Below are 14,283 nucleotides of genomic sequence, written 5' to 3'. Positions count from 1 at the left end.
GTAGCCTCTACTACTTTGTATCCTCTCACATAACTATTCACAGTTGATTTTGGTCACACAGCCATTTGCCTATACAGTGCAACTACAAGGCTATCTACTGTATTTGAATGACTATTTGAAACTATGCTGATCCAACCCGTTTTGTTCTCGTGTAAACGGGGCCTTAACTGTCGGAACTTGTCCAGGCATGTTAAGTGGGGGTGGACTTGAAATCCTTAACTCAAGGTGTAAAACAATTAAGTTATCAAGCCAATTGCATTACTTACTACAACTTGAATGTTGTTTTAAGTCAATTAACGCAGAAATCAGAGTTCAAATTACACACAATATTAAGTTGATGTAATTACCAACATTATTACGTCAACACAACTTATAAATTAATGTTTGCAACTTAAAATGTTTATCTAAATCAATTAACTCACATTTTTATCTTGCAACCATGCATTTAATTAAGTGGAGGTGAAAGGTCACCTGAATTTGTTTTTAGAGTGCAGTGACACTCAGTCACAATTGACCTTTTAAAAATGTGTATTAATGTACGTTTTTTAAATGTTATGAATATATATTTATATGAAACTAAATACTAAAGCTTGTATAAAATGCCCCATATACCTTAAACAGGCCCTATTATGCTTTCTGGCTTTTTCCCTTTCGTGTAGTGAGTTATATTGGTTTGTAAATGGTCTGCTAAGGCTAAAATCTCTACAACACACAATTGCGATATCTACAGCTCTCCCTATATTTCTCATGTGTAGCTTTCTGGGTGAAGCCTTCCGATGGATACTCAATATCACTGATGCTGAGCACAAAGAATATTTGTTGAGATTATGAAACTCATACTAGACCGACCAATGGTGTAACTTGATCACTCACTCAGTTCCTCGCTCAGTGACTTCATGTTAATAGGGCTGGCCCCTTTGCAGTCCAGCCAAAAACATTCCATGTGATTTTCTTTGTGCTGAGCACCAGTGATATTTTCCATGTTGATTAATCATGAGGTTTTATTGAAGGCTTCATTTGCTGTGTGAAGATCAGATTGTGGGCCTGTTTGCCGGGCTTCAAAGCTTGCTCTTGTGAATGCATTAAAACAGATGACTTGTTAAGGAGAGAGTGAAGAAAGCTGATTGACAGTACAGGCATGTAATTAAAATCTGCAGACAAGCAGGGGGCCATGGGTCCTTATTAAGACCAGGCTGTATATTCTCTGCACGAATCCCATGTGCATCTTCTTATTAGACTCAAACTCCCCTTTAGTCTCCTCTTTTAAGGGAGAATCTTCTGACTCTTACATCCAATTTCTGAGCTAGTTTAATTTAATTCTCTTTACATCTCAGAGACAACTACATTCACAATGACTACTCAGAAAGAATACCAAATTATAGCTTGTACAGTACAAGTGAACACAAAGGATAAACACAGGCCTCTCTTTGTCTCAACAAAGCACAAAGAGCTCTACCACACCTCACACAGTTAAGATGTTTCGCATAGTAGCGCTTTTTACCAATGTGTAGCACTGCCTTGTGTTTGTGCGGCATGCCACAGTAGATGGGCACGAGTCCAAGAGTAGATTACATTTGAAAACTGACTGGCAGTTTTCTCCCAGCACTTTTCTTTAACCGGCTGCAGACAAACCAACACAGGCATCCAGTCTCACTGCCTGTTTGTCTCTATGTCTGTCTTTCTGCAGTTTGAGGGCTGTCCGAAAGCTTACTCTCGCCTGGAGAACCTCAAGACCCACCTCAGGTCCCACACCGGGGAGAAGCCATATGTGTGTGAACATGAAGGCTGCAACAAGGCCTTCTCCAACGCCTCAGACCGGGCCAAGCACCAGAACCGCACACACTCTAATGAGGTATGTCCATTCATACACAACTGACTCACTCAGTGCAGCTTCATGTATTTGAGCCACCTTCAGCTTTGTCTTTAGTGTAGGGAAAATTGTGCAAAACTAGGGGACGTTATCATGAAACCAAAACCAGTCAAACAAAGACAGTCCTACTGATGTTTCCTCAAAGGAGAACACAGGATAGCTGACATAGAAAGCAGCTATTAAGCTCTTACTGGTTGCCTAAAATGAATAACGTTACCATACGACTCAACTGCATTGTCTATTACTTTTTGAGAGATACTAGTTTTTTCCAGGATTACATTTGTTTGACGCACTCATGAGATAACTGTTCCTGTCCTGTGAGAAAAAAGTTCCAATGCAATCTGGATCATTATTTTCCCTTATAACATCATTGACAAAGCAATTTTATTCTATGAAATGTGATTTTGTAGGAGACAGGGTTGCCCCAAAAATGTACCTCAATTTAATTTGTCCTTTAAATCTTTCTTGGCAGAAACCATATGTGTGTAAGATCCCGGGCTGTACCAAGCGTTACACAGACCCCAGCTCTCTCAGGAAGCATGTTAAGACAGTCCATGGACCGGAGGCCCACGTCACCAAGAAACAGCGAAGCGACATCCCCCCCAGACAACAGCCCCCCAAAGGCAATGGGGAGAATGAGGCTAATTCCAAGCTCGGTGGAAGAGGCCTGGACGGCAAGATGGAGGCCAACAGCACCTCTAGAGGGGGGGAGGACTGCCTACAAGTCAAATCCATCAAGACTGAGAATTCTATGGTGGGTCCTCCCTACATGAAATTGGAAAGTTATCCCTCACTATCTTCCTTTTAAAATATTTGCAGAAAATTGTCCTTTGATTTAAACTTGACTGCATCCTGAAGCTATTTTAGCAGATTTAAACTAATTCTTAATGTCACTTGATTGTGATATTATAGCATGCCTCTGTCTGTTTAGGAAACAACAAAAACACTTGTTTATCCACTGTTTTCACTTTACTAACATGGCTCTGAAGTTAGATGTGTTCTTCCAGTACTTCCTGCATCCTACCTAACTCACCTCTCTGGTTGTTGCTTGAACTTGCTTTTCTCAAGTTAACCTTTCTAATGGACAGACTTCACTGAGGTGAGCACTAAAACTGTCCCGTCACCACTCAGCATGGGGAGATGTGTGAATGTGTCCTCATGTACATGCCACATGGTTGCATGCTTGCATGATGGTCACGGTTCTTTTTGCATGAATACCCATTTTTACAATCTCAAACATAAATGAATGTATGGAGACGATTAAACTAGATTATTTTTCCACAAAGATCCCTGGCGGTAGACTCTGCTGTGGGCCAAAGATAAAGCCACTGTAACATTCATATTCAGTGGCTTGGAATATAAATAGTGCCATGATCAAGCTGTGATCAAGACTTTATTCATTTCCGTTCAGTTTTAATTACAGTGGCCGTTGGATTGTTGCTCAAAGAACTCGTATATTATCAACTTGTTTTCTGGTTGTAAATAAATCAAATTGATCTATTATTAATGATATTATGAAACTCTAGACCTACATTAATTATTAGAAAACACAATCACAATCAGAATTTACTAAATGCGCTGATTATTTAAAATGGAAGAATACATAATGGATTTCTCTGAACTTGGCATGAGACAAAAGCTTTGACTATTTTTCCCATAATTCTTTGTTATTCATCGGTGTAAAAATTTGAATTGTACAACTATCGTTTCTAAACCCTCCTGTCGTGTGTGTTACTCTCCCCTTACTTTGATATTCCCAGACCAATTTTACCTTAACTGCTCTTACATTAACCCCAAAACCGTTAATCACCACATTTTTTTTACTTCCTTTTAAGCTGTGACTACTGAATTACATAGTTTACATGAATAACTGCAATAAATATACAAAGAACCAACTAAGGAAATGTATTCCAAAACTAACATTTTGTCGATTGTGGGTGTGTTCTATCCACTCAGAATTAAATGGAAGGATTGATCAGCAATGTTATATGTTCAAATGTAGGGATGTAACGATATATCGAATATCGCGGTAAATAAATGTCTCAATACCGTCGTGAGACTGACAATAATATATATATTTTTTTTTTTTTATATATATTTTTTTAAACCTTTATTCAACCAGATGGTCCCATTGAGATCATCAATCTCTTTTTCAAGGGAGACCTGTCCAACATGGCAGCAAGTTACAACATGAACATAAAACAACAGAGGACTCAAAAGGACATCGTATTTACAGGGCTACATGTACATACCTAGAGACATTGAGAAGTACCAACAGTATATTTATATCTCGCCCTGTCAATAAGCCTCACCTTCTTGGCAAAAACGGTATGGTTTTTGAAGTGGTGGAGAGACAATGCACAGTTTTACCCACTGCTGTCACCCATGGCCAAAGCATATCTCTCTCTGTCCCAGCAACATCAGTACCAATAAACTAATAAACTCATAAGCAAGAGAGTTTTTTCCATAGCAGGGGATATTGTAAACGCCCAAACATCCCAGCTTCTACCTGGAAATGTGGACATGCTCATATTCCTAAAAGATAACCTTGATGATGCTGAGTGAGTGAGTGAGTTAGTGAGTTAGAGTTGAGTTACTTGAAAAACTAAAGTGAAACTAGATTTATTGTATTGCAGGGTCTGATTATTATATTGTTGACACTTTAAAATACTACTATCCTACTAAAATGCTGTACAAATCAGATTTATTATTTAATAAAGAAACAAAAATTCAAGTTAAAAAAATAAAATAAAAAATTCACATTGTTTTCCTTTATTTTTCAATATCGCGATAAATATCGTGCCTTGGATTTTTTATCGCGATATTATCGTATCGTGAGTTTTTGGTCGTTACATCCCTATTCAAATGCCTACCTTGGAAGATATCATAAGGCCTTTAGGCAATCAAAAGTAAAACACAATATTTATAAATTATGAAAGTAGTGAATCTGTCAAATTAGACCCAAACACGACAGTAGGGTTAATAAAGCTTATTTGATTCCTCCCACTCACACACTTCCCTCCCTGCTGTCCTCCACCAGACGTATCAGTCCAGTCCTGGGGGCCACTCGTCATGCAGCAGTGAGCCGTCGCCTCTCAGCAGCGCAAACAACAACGACAGTGGAGTAGAGATGGCCCTGCACAGCGGCGGCAGCTTCGGGGACCTTACACAGGACGATGGCCCCATGGTGGACTCTACTGTTCCCATCGGGGGACATCTGGCTGGGGTGGGGCTTCAGATGAGGAAAAGTGTGGGTCATGGTGGTGGGGTCACGATCAAACTGGAAAACATCAAGCAGGAAAGGCTGACCACAGTGAGGGACTCCTGCCCCTGGGGCAACTCTGCACCACAACCACTGCAGGGCCAACGCAACAGCACGAAGCTACCCCCAATACCTGCAGTCGGTAAGTGTGGAATGTTCAGGAAATCTCTTCTTATTACAAAGGGGACACAAAGCTTGATTTGCATTATGTCCTAGAATTCAATAGACAAGTGTTTTTAATCTTTCTTATTCTTATTATTTATGTATATTGTTTTATTTATTTATTTATTCTATAGGTTGTATAGGTTTTTTATTTATATTTATTTATTTTACAGTTTGTAACAGTTTGCTTTTATTATTTTTGTATTATTATTTTATTATCCTTTTATTTGTTTTATAGGTTTTAATGTTTTATTGTATTTATTCAACTTGCCTTGTCTTCCTTTATTTTACAGAGAGGGATCATTATTTGTATTTTATGATGTTTTTATTATCACACCTTTTGCCTCTCTGTGTCCCTTGAACTGTTATATTATGTTGTTATGCTGCATCTGTGCAAAAAGGTTTTACAGTTTTTTACCTAAAGTATATGTATTTAAATTGTATTTGTGATGTCACTTTGAGCTGCACCTGGTGTATGTAAGGTGCTATACAAATACATATTTTTTATTATTATTATTATTATTATTATTATTATTATCATACATTTGAACAACTCTACATTAGTTAGTGTCATTATGTAATAATGTCCTTTGTTTCTGCCAGGTTCCCTGCTGGAGAACTCCAACTTGATCACTAACCTAGGCGGTCAGTACCCCGGACAACGCATGGGGGACCTGTCTTCTTGTGAAGTAACGCTGCTGAACCAGCTCAATGAGCGGCGTGACAGCACCACCAGCACCTTGAGCTCAGCTTACACCATGAGTCGGCGCTCCTCCGGCATTTCACCCTGCTATTCCAGCCGCCGTTCCAGTGAGGCGTCCCAGTTTGGTGGTAACCGCCATAACAACATCAGTTCGGCTGATTCCTATGACCCAATCTCCACTGATTTGTCTCGCCGCTCCAGCGAGGCTAGCCAGTGTGGAGGTGTCGGTGGAGGAGGTCTCCCAAGCCTCCTCAGTCTGACACCAGCTCAGCATTATCGACTTAAGGCAAAGTATGCTGCTGCCACTGGTGGAGCTCCACCCACTCCTTTGCCTAACATGGATCGGATGAGCCTGAGGACCCGCATGGCTCTCTATAGTGACTCCCAGGAAGGCTTGTCGCACCAACTCCATCAGCCCCCTTCTGGAACTGTGCCTCGGCGATGCAGTGATATTGGTTATGGCACGCGGAGTATGATGCCCCATGAAGTACCCCCCCACCTTCCACGTCGTGCCAGCGATCCGGTGCGTCGTTCTACATTGGACCCTCTCTCCTTTCCCAGGGTTCAGCGCTATAACAGCATGAACAGCATGAACCCCATGAATTGTCCATCCCCTGAGCGCCACCAGGCACTGTCGATGCAGGGCTATACTCGCTCGGATGGCAGCCTGCAACGCTACCCATTTGCCCCCAGACCACCTAGCATTTGTGAGAATGTAGCCATGGAGAACATGGCAGTAGATGGGATGATGATTGGGCGGGAGCAGAGTGGGGAGGAGGACATGGTTCTTCCGGATGATGTGGTGCAGTACCTGAGGACCCAAAATCCTGGCCCCACAAGTAACAACTCTGGGCAAGGGGACTACCATTCCAACAATCAGACTCATGGTCACCAGACTAGCATGGGCCCACCTGCGTCATTTTACGCGCAGAGGAGAATGGCTATGGTTGATGGCACGATGAATCATCAATCAGGTCATCAAATGGGTTCTGTTGGCCCACACCAGCCCTTCCCAGCACCATTGGACAATATGAATAAGAATAGCATGCCAGTGCAGTGGAACGAGGTGAGCTCAGGGACTGTCGACACCACAACCAAGCTCTCCAAACCACAGCAGCATCCTCTCCGGGGGAACCTAGCTGTTGTTCAGCAGACACACAACTTTGGTTCCTTGCAGGGACAAGGTCAGGGCCTTGGCAGCAACCAGCAGGTAGTGCCTATGAGTCAGAACATGTCTATGCAGGGGTATGCTAACCACAACAGCCAGAGGCTGATGAACGCCTCCCACCAGCAGCAGAGGCAGCAGAGGCAGTGCAGTGTGAACTTTAGTGATCAAATGAGTCCTCAGCAAGGATTTGGCCAAGAAGCAATCCCAAATGCTATATCTGGGAGTACCAGTGTGAGACCTACCGGGAGCACTATGGGAGATCCAGAACTGCAAAGTTACAGAGCAAGGACTCAGGCTGATGGCTATCCTCATGTGAACCAAATAGATCAGCAGCAAAATTACAGCGTTCACTTCCAGCAGCAGCAGCATGTCCATAATGCAGGCAGAGGAATGTTACAACCCAGGCCTCCCATGGAGCCGAAGACTAGTGCCAGACAACAAACAGTGACTAACATGATGCAATCGAGTCGAATACCCAAATCATCGGATTTTAGCCCCAGTCATGGTACTGGCACCTCAGAGGCAAGCCCAAAGAGGCCCAGTGGCTCAGCAAGCCACAACAGAAGCTCTGAAAATCAGAACTCTGCTATGTTTTACACAGATCAGATTCATATGTTTGAGCCAAATTCTGTCAGCTTTGATGCCCCCATGTCCCCCGGTGCCAGCCAGGCTCCTTCCAGCAACACCATTGCTGCAGCCAACATTGCCTCACCAGGAGTCAATCACGTCTCCAGCAGTACAGTGGATTCTTCTACGGGTGGATCAGGTGGCACGGAGCATGCCCAAATCGACTTTGACACCATGCTGGATGATGGGGACCACTCCAGCCTAATGTCAGGCACGCTGAGTCCTGGCCTCCTGCAGAGCCTCTCCCAGAGCTCCTCCCGCCTCACCACCCCGCGCAACTCCGTCACCTTGCCATCTGTACCGGCAGGGATCGGCAACATGGCCATCGGTGACATGAACTCTATGCTCACAGCCCTGGCTGAAGAAAGCAAATTCCTTAACATGATGAGCTGAGAGCAATCAAGCACCTCATCATCCCTCCAGTCTTAACCATGTCTACATCAGGAATATTTGCCTACACAAAGCACTGATTGAACAATGCAAACTGGCTATTTCATACTTTTTTTTCCTTATCTGTCCATAGTTATATTCTTATCTCTTGTAATATTTGCTTCAGATTATAATGTTACATTATAAAAACGTATTAGTAAGTATAGCTAGGGTTACGGAAAATGTTTTCATTGTTTGATAAAAAGCCATACGTTTTACCTACAGATATATGATAGTCCAGGGTAACAATTGCCATTCAGTATTTGCTGGTGTAATAGCCCTTTACTAAGTGGTGCACTGAAAGCAGTACACACACATGTAGTACCCCGCTGAGGACATCAACTATGAGCATGAACACAGGAAATGAACATGATATGTAGATAACAGATAGTATTTTCTCATGAAGACTTTTATGTGTATTGATTATACTGTATGGTACTTGCTTTAAGTTATGCTATAGACTCTTGATGTTTAAACTAGGGCTGTCAAAGTTACAGTAACATGTGGACACCTACTATTCATTCACAAGGTATAATGAATCAAATGTTTATGAAATAATCATGTGGAATGTTAACAATATTGTATGTGTACAGAACAATGTGTAAAATAAGTGTCGAGACTTGCAGTGGCATCTTGGAACACACATTTAATATACATTAATGTAGAACAATTCATTGAAAATAACCTTTTTGGTACCACATCTAAAAAATATATATGACATGGCTCAGGCTGACATGGATGTCATTTTTAAACAGGAAAACCTACAGGTGCTTGAAAAAATAAGACAGAGACAATAAACAAACCATGCATGTAGAAATTGATGCATACATGCCCATTATGAAAAATACATTAAATGTTATTGCAATTTATTTATGCACTTATTTCAACACTGCAGCTTAAGAAATAGAAGTGTTGTTAGAAGAACCTGTATTGCTTGAGTTGCAAATACACCTAGATTTTTAAAATAAAGGATATTTGTGGTTCCAAGCAATTCTGCTCAAATTAAACATATTTTACGACATTTCATTAAATTCAGTTTGAATTTGAAATGTGTGACTAACTGCGGTTCACAAAATGAAGCATTTCACAGCCCTATTTTAAACGTGGTTGTACGACGTCATGATCCATAGATATTAGGTGCTTTTTGATCATGGTCTGAGCTCTTGGGGATGGCACTGTAAAATCTGATTTCCTTCTTTGCCCGATCGATAAGAGACAGAAACTCTCCATCTCACAAGGGTAGATGATTGAAAAGGACAAGGATATGCCTCTGTGTTAGTCTATCAGGGCACATGAACCCATGTGTCGACGAGGAGCATTCTCTAAAAGAATATACAAGTACCTCTGTGTGTTCTCAGTAGAGATCCAATCCAAATTAACACATTCATACAGCCCAGCCCCCCCCCCCCCCCCCCCCCCGGGCTCTGGACGAACTGCTGAGAGCACAGGGAGGGACACTGACTTTAAAAAATAAAATCCTGTTTTATTATGTTGCAGCATTTCTAAGTAGCCTTTCAAATGTTTGTGTATATGCTACCATTCACTTTTACTATGCTCAGCGTGTGTGGTTTTGTTTGTGTGAGTGTGTGTGTATATAGCTTTTGTACATTTCAAATAAACTATCCCCCTTGTTTCTGTTTTAATCCCTGCGTTGTGTCGTCTTTGATATAGCACGGCCTCTGTTCCCTGGAGGTCACATGAAAGTGGGGCTTGCATGCTAAAAATCACATTTGGCCTGGTCTCAGACTGCAGCTGCAAGAGCAAAGACCATTCAACTCACTGAAGCCATATGTATAGCATGAAGGGTGCACACACATAAAGAGAAAATCAAGCAGCAGATATAAGTGAAAAACAACGAGATTTAAAGATACGATATTTACACTGCACACCCACACTGAAAAAGCTGAAACGTTGACTTTAATTCAAAGTATTATGTCAACAGATTTCACATAACTGTATTAAGTTAGTTTAAAGAAATAATATTAGGTTGAAATATTATTGCTTTCAACTAACCTAATACAATGTTAAAAAAACTCTTCATTTTTTCTCATTCTGCTGCAGCACCTCTTTTCGCCCTCTGTCTGAAACATAAGCCTTGTCTGCTCTGATTGGTTAGCTGGCCGGCTCTGTTGTGATTGGTGAAAAGCTTAGATCTGTCCCTCCCGTTAGCCTATATCACTTATGTGTTGGAGCGCTAGCCAATAGAAACGTTAAAGTTACATATCGATGTCACCAGCGGATCTTTTGGAGGGGCAGAGATAACACGTTGTCCACACAATATTCACATTTGATTACCAAAAGGAGAATGTGTTCGCATATACTTCCTTTTTCACATATCGAGCAGTTAGAGACTCCAGTAATCTTCACCTGGAGTGGATTTTGCATCCACCTGATGAATGTTAGTCCAATATTCACTGTACTTTTGGTTATGTTTTACTCTCTTTAAACTCTTGATGGAAATGTTGGTTTATTTAAGCAGGAATAGCTCAACTTCATTCACCAGGCAGTGTTTCTGCTTAGTAGGTAAGGAAGGTTTTAAAAAATATGAATAGGTTATCTGCTGTAGCAAAAAAGGCTGCTATGTTATTACAATATAAAAGTATAGCTGCTTTTAGTGAAACATTTGAGAAGATCTTGTCCTTCAATCCTCTAATGTTAAAGGTGGGGTAGGTAATTTTGGAGAAACCAGCTCGAGCGCGCTAGAATTTGAAAATACACAGCCGGAACAAATCTGCCACTTCCTTACAGAGCCCCTCCTCCAACACACACACGAACACACACATGACCAATGAGGGCACAAAATAAGTTTGTGCTCAGATGGAAAGCTGACAGGCAGGTAGGCAGTGGTGTAGTCTACGTGATACGCTGGTATACGCCGTATACCCACTAGAAAATGCCAGTGATTTCCGTATACCCTCTTAAAAATGAGCGATGATACGTAACAACATCATTTTGTGACTGCGCTTTCACGCTTTCGCCCCTTCTGTGTTAATACTTTTGGACGTCTGGGGCTTCCGTCGCCTGTGGCCTGTTGCTAGGCAAAAGCAACATACTCTATTCGGCTCTGACAAACCCCACGTTTCTCTAACATTATCAGAATTGGATCCGTCCACCATTCAAGTTTGCGGAGCGCTAAACAGGAAGCAAACATGAAACGAAAACAGACGACAATATTTCAATGTTTTCCAAAGTTTTCCCCTATTACCACTACAGAAGAAGAGCCAGGTCAGGCGGCTGTCCTAAAGGTGACAGAGAACGAGCCCGGCGCTACCGCAAATGTACCCGGTAAGTGAAATTAGCATGGTTATCATTAACGTAACTGTAGCTAACTAGCTAACTTGCTAGCTAACTTGATCAACGTTAGTGTGGTGGATCAATGGAAGAGAAAGAGAGCGAGATACATACACCCACCCACACTATCCTCTCTGTATTATTTGTGTGTGTGTGTGTGTGTGTGTGTGTGTGTGTGTGTGTGTGTGTGTGTGTGTGTGTGTGTGTGTGTGTGTGTGTGTGTGTGTGTGTGTGTGTGTGTGTAGCTTTGTACAGAACACAATGTTTATATTATCTCCTTGTTTCGGACACAGATGAGAGCTCCTGCCCAGCCTTGTGGACTGAAAGTCAGGCTATGGAATTTAAGAACAGGCATCCTTGGTTAGAGTGGAGGGACAGAAAGTTAGGTAAATGTCAGCACACATGCAAAGGAAAGCTGATCTAAACAACAGAAATTCATAAAGTCAATGACTATGCAAATGAGAGTTAATTCATGGTCATGTTAAAAGTGCATTTAAAACATTTGCACCATTACATTACTATATGTTAGTTATCAGTAGTTGTCAAATAATTAGCTATTGAAAAAGTGGAACATTTTTCTCCTTTTATCTGCTTTTCATGCATTTGTTAGCCATGATGTAAATATTGTGAGCAGTTTATTAAATACTTTTGAGTAAATCTTGGATCTTTTCAGCAGATGTTATTGGTACAAACTTGTATCATGGTTTTGTTTATTTCCAGGTTGTGCTCTTTGCAGCGCTACAAAATCAACAGGTGTCCTCACAGAACAACGAGTGTCTATGTCTGAGGAGTGGGTGCACTTTAAGATCCAGTCCTCAGATTCAAGCAGATCAACATCTCTGGCCTCTTTGAGAAACAAGATTAGACGACATGAGACGTCGAGAGCACACAAAATAGCCCAGGAGCTCACGGAGAAGGGTGGACAGGATTTAGTGGGAAATTTGGTGAGAGCTGTGTCAGAGACTGTGTTTGCAGAGACAGATTCTGTATTCAGAACAGCATACTATCTTGCGAAGATGAACCGACCTTTTACTGACCATGATAGTCTCATTGAGCTTCAGGAGAAAAATGGTGCCAACATGGGCACTAGTCTGCACTCAAGGTACAGTTCCACAAAAATTGTAGAACACATAGCAAAAGAGATGCAGAAAAAAATAGTTCACAGTATTGTGACGTCTTCAAGCAAGTTGTCTGTTCTCATTGACGAGGCTACATCTATCAGCCACAAATCTGCAACGATTGTCAACTTGAAAGCCTCAGTGGATGGAGCTACTCCTGAATTTTTGTTCCTGGAGCTGGTTGAGCTGGAGAGCCAAAGGGCAAAGGATATAGAAGAAGCTCTGCTGAACTGTTTGGACACTGCAGGCTTCACTGAAGAGTGGCTTCAAAATAACTGGGTCTCATTTGTTTCTGATGGAGCCAGTGTCATGTTAGGCAAGAACTCTGGTGTGGCAACCAGGCTGACAGCAAGGTACCCTAACCTCTTCACATGGCACTGCATGAACCACCGTTTGGAACTGGCTGTATCTGATGCTGTGGATGAGGTTCAGGCAGTCAACCACTTCAAAGTGTTCCTAGAGAAGATCCACAATCTCTACAGTCAGTCCAATAAAAATTCAAGAGAGCTTCTGGTAGCAGCACAAGAAGTGGGCTCGCAAGTCCTGAAAATTGGCAGAGTTTTAAGTACGCGATGGGTGGCCAGCAGTTTCCGTTCTGTAAAGGCTGTGTGGACATCATATGAAGCACTCAATAGACACTTTGAAAATGCTGCAGGCAACCAAACAAGAAGCAGCAAAGAGAGACAAACTTATAGAGGCCTGGCACGTCGAATGCAAAGCAAGGAATTCCTGTGTGACCTCGGACTCATGTTTGATGCACTGTCTGAACTTGCAAACCTGTCTCAGCAACTCCAGGCCCATTCTGTCACACTCTTGAGAGCAGACCATCTTCTAAAGCACACCATCAGAGTGCTGGCATCATTCAAAGATACCCATGGAGAGAAATTAGAGGAGGCACTGACTGCACAAGCGTTGGGACATTTAGGATCTGTTCCCTTGGAGTCAAATGCAAAGCTCACACCAATCAATGCAAAACAATTCCTACAAAGTCTGATCAACAACTTGGAGAAGCGTCTCATTTGATGGTGAAATGCTTCATGATCTCAGTGTTCTGGATACAGGCAACTGGCCATCAACCCCTGGCATACGGCATGGTGAGGCACAAGTGAAACGACTCTGTAGGCGGTTCAATCTTGGTGAAGAGCAAGCAGTTAATGGTATGAGAGATTTCCTTGAGCACCCAGACAGTGAGCCTGAAAGCTTAAAGCCACTCATACAATGCATGAAGACCATCCCTTGCAGCACTGCTGAGTGTGAAAGGGGCTTCAGTCTCATGAACAATATATGCACAGACAAGAGATCGTCACTGTTGTTGTCAAATGTAAGTCATTTGATGATGATCAGCATCAATGGGCCCCCTGTAACACTTTTTGAGCCAAGGAAGTACGTCATAACATGGCTGAGAAGCCATCGCTCTGCCACGCAAGCAAGGAGGCAATGCACACCTCAGATGCCTGAGTACAAACATATCTGGAAAGCTCTGTAGACTACCAGACTATGTCTAGAAGTGTTCCATCCTTTTTTCAAGGCTTGTGGACTAACACAGTGAACCCAGTATGGACATGTTAAGTGCTTTTTCAACCCTCATTTATTGAGGTGAAGCATATTTGTTAATTGGTTTCTTGTTTGAAGCTAATTTCTCTTGTAGCACTT

At 41.9% G+C, this 14,283-nt stretch overlaps 1 protein-coding gene across 2 annotated transcripts in view; it reads left to right on the top strand.

Moving 5' to 3' along the window:
- The window catches only part of gli2a (GLI family zinc finger 2a), a 117,811-nt gene extending 107,947 nt beyond the window's left edge, over positions 1-9,864 (top strand). For both annotated transcript variants that reach the window (XM_079666179.1, XM_079666178.1), the window contains 4 exons: positions 1,688-1,852; positions 2,343-2,624; positions 4,911-5,274; positions 5,898-9,864. In XM_079666179.1, coding sequence (XP_079522305.1) covers positions 1,688-1,852; positions 2,343-2,624; positions 4,911-5,274; positions 5,898-8,185 — 3,099 coding nt within the window. In that variant the 3' untranslated portion in view covers positions 8,186-9,864. The remainder of the gene's footprint in view (positions 1-1,687; positions 1,853-2,342; positions 2,625-4,910; positions 5,275-5,897) is intronic.
- Positions 9,865-14,283: the final 4,419 nt, after the last annotated feature.

Source organism: Notothenia rossii (genome assembly GCF_949606895.1).
Source record: "Notothenia rossii genome assembly, chromosome: 2".
Lineage (NCBI taxonomy): Eukaryota > Metazoa > Chordata > Actinopteri > Perciformes > Nototheniidae > Notothenia > Notothenia rossii.
Note: the sequence above shows the minus strand (reverse complement) of the source record. Positions and strands in the feature narration are given on the sequence as shown.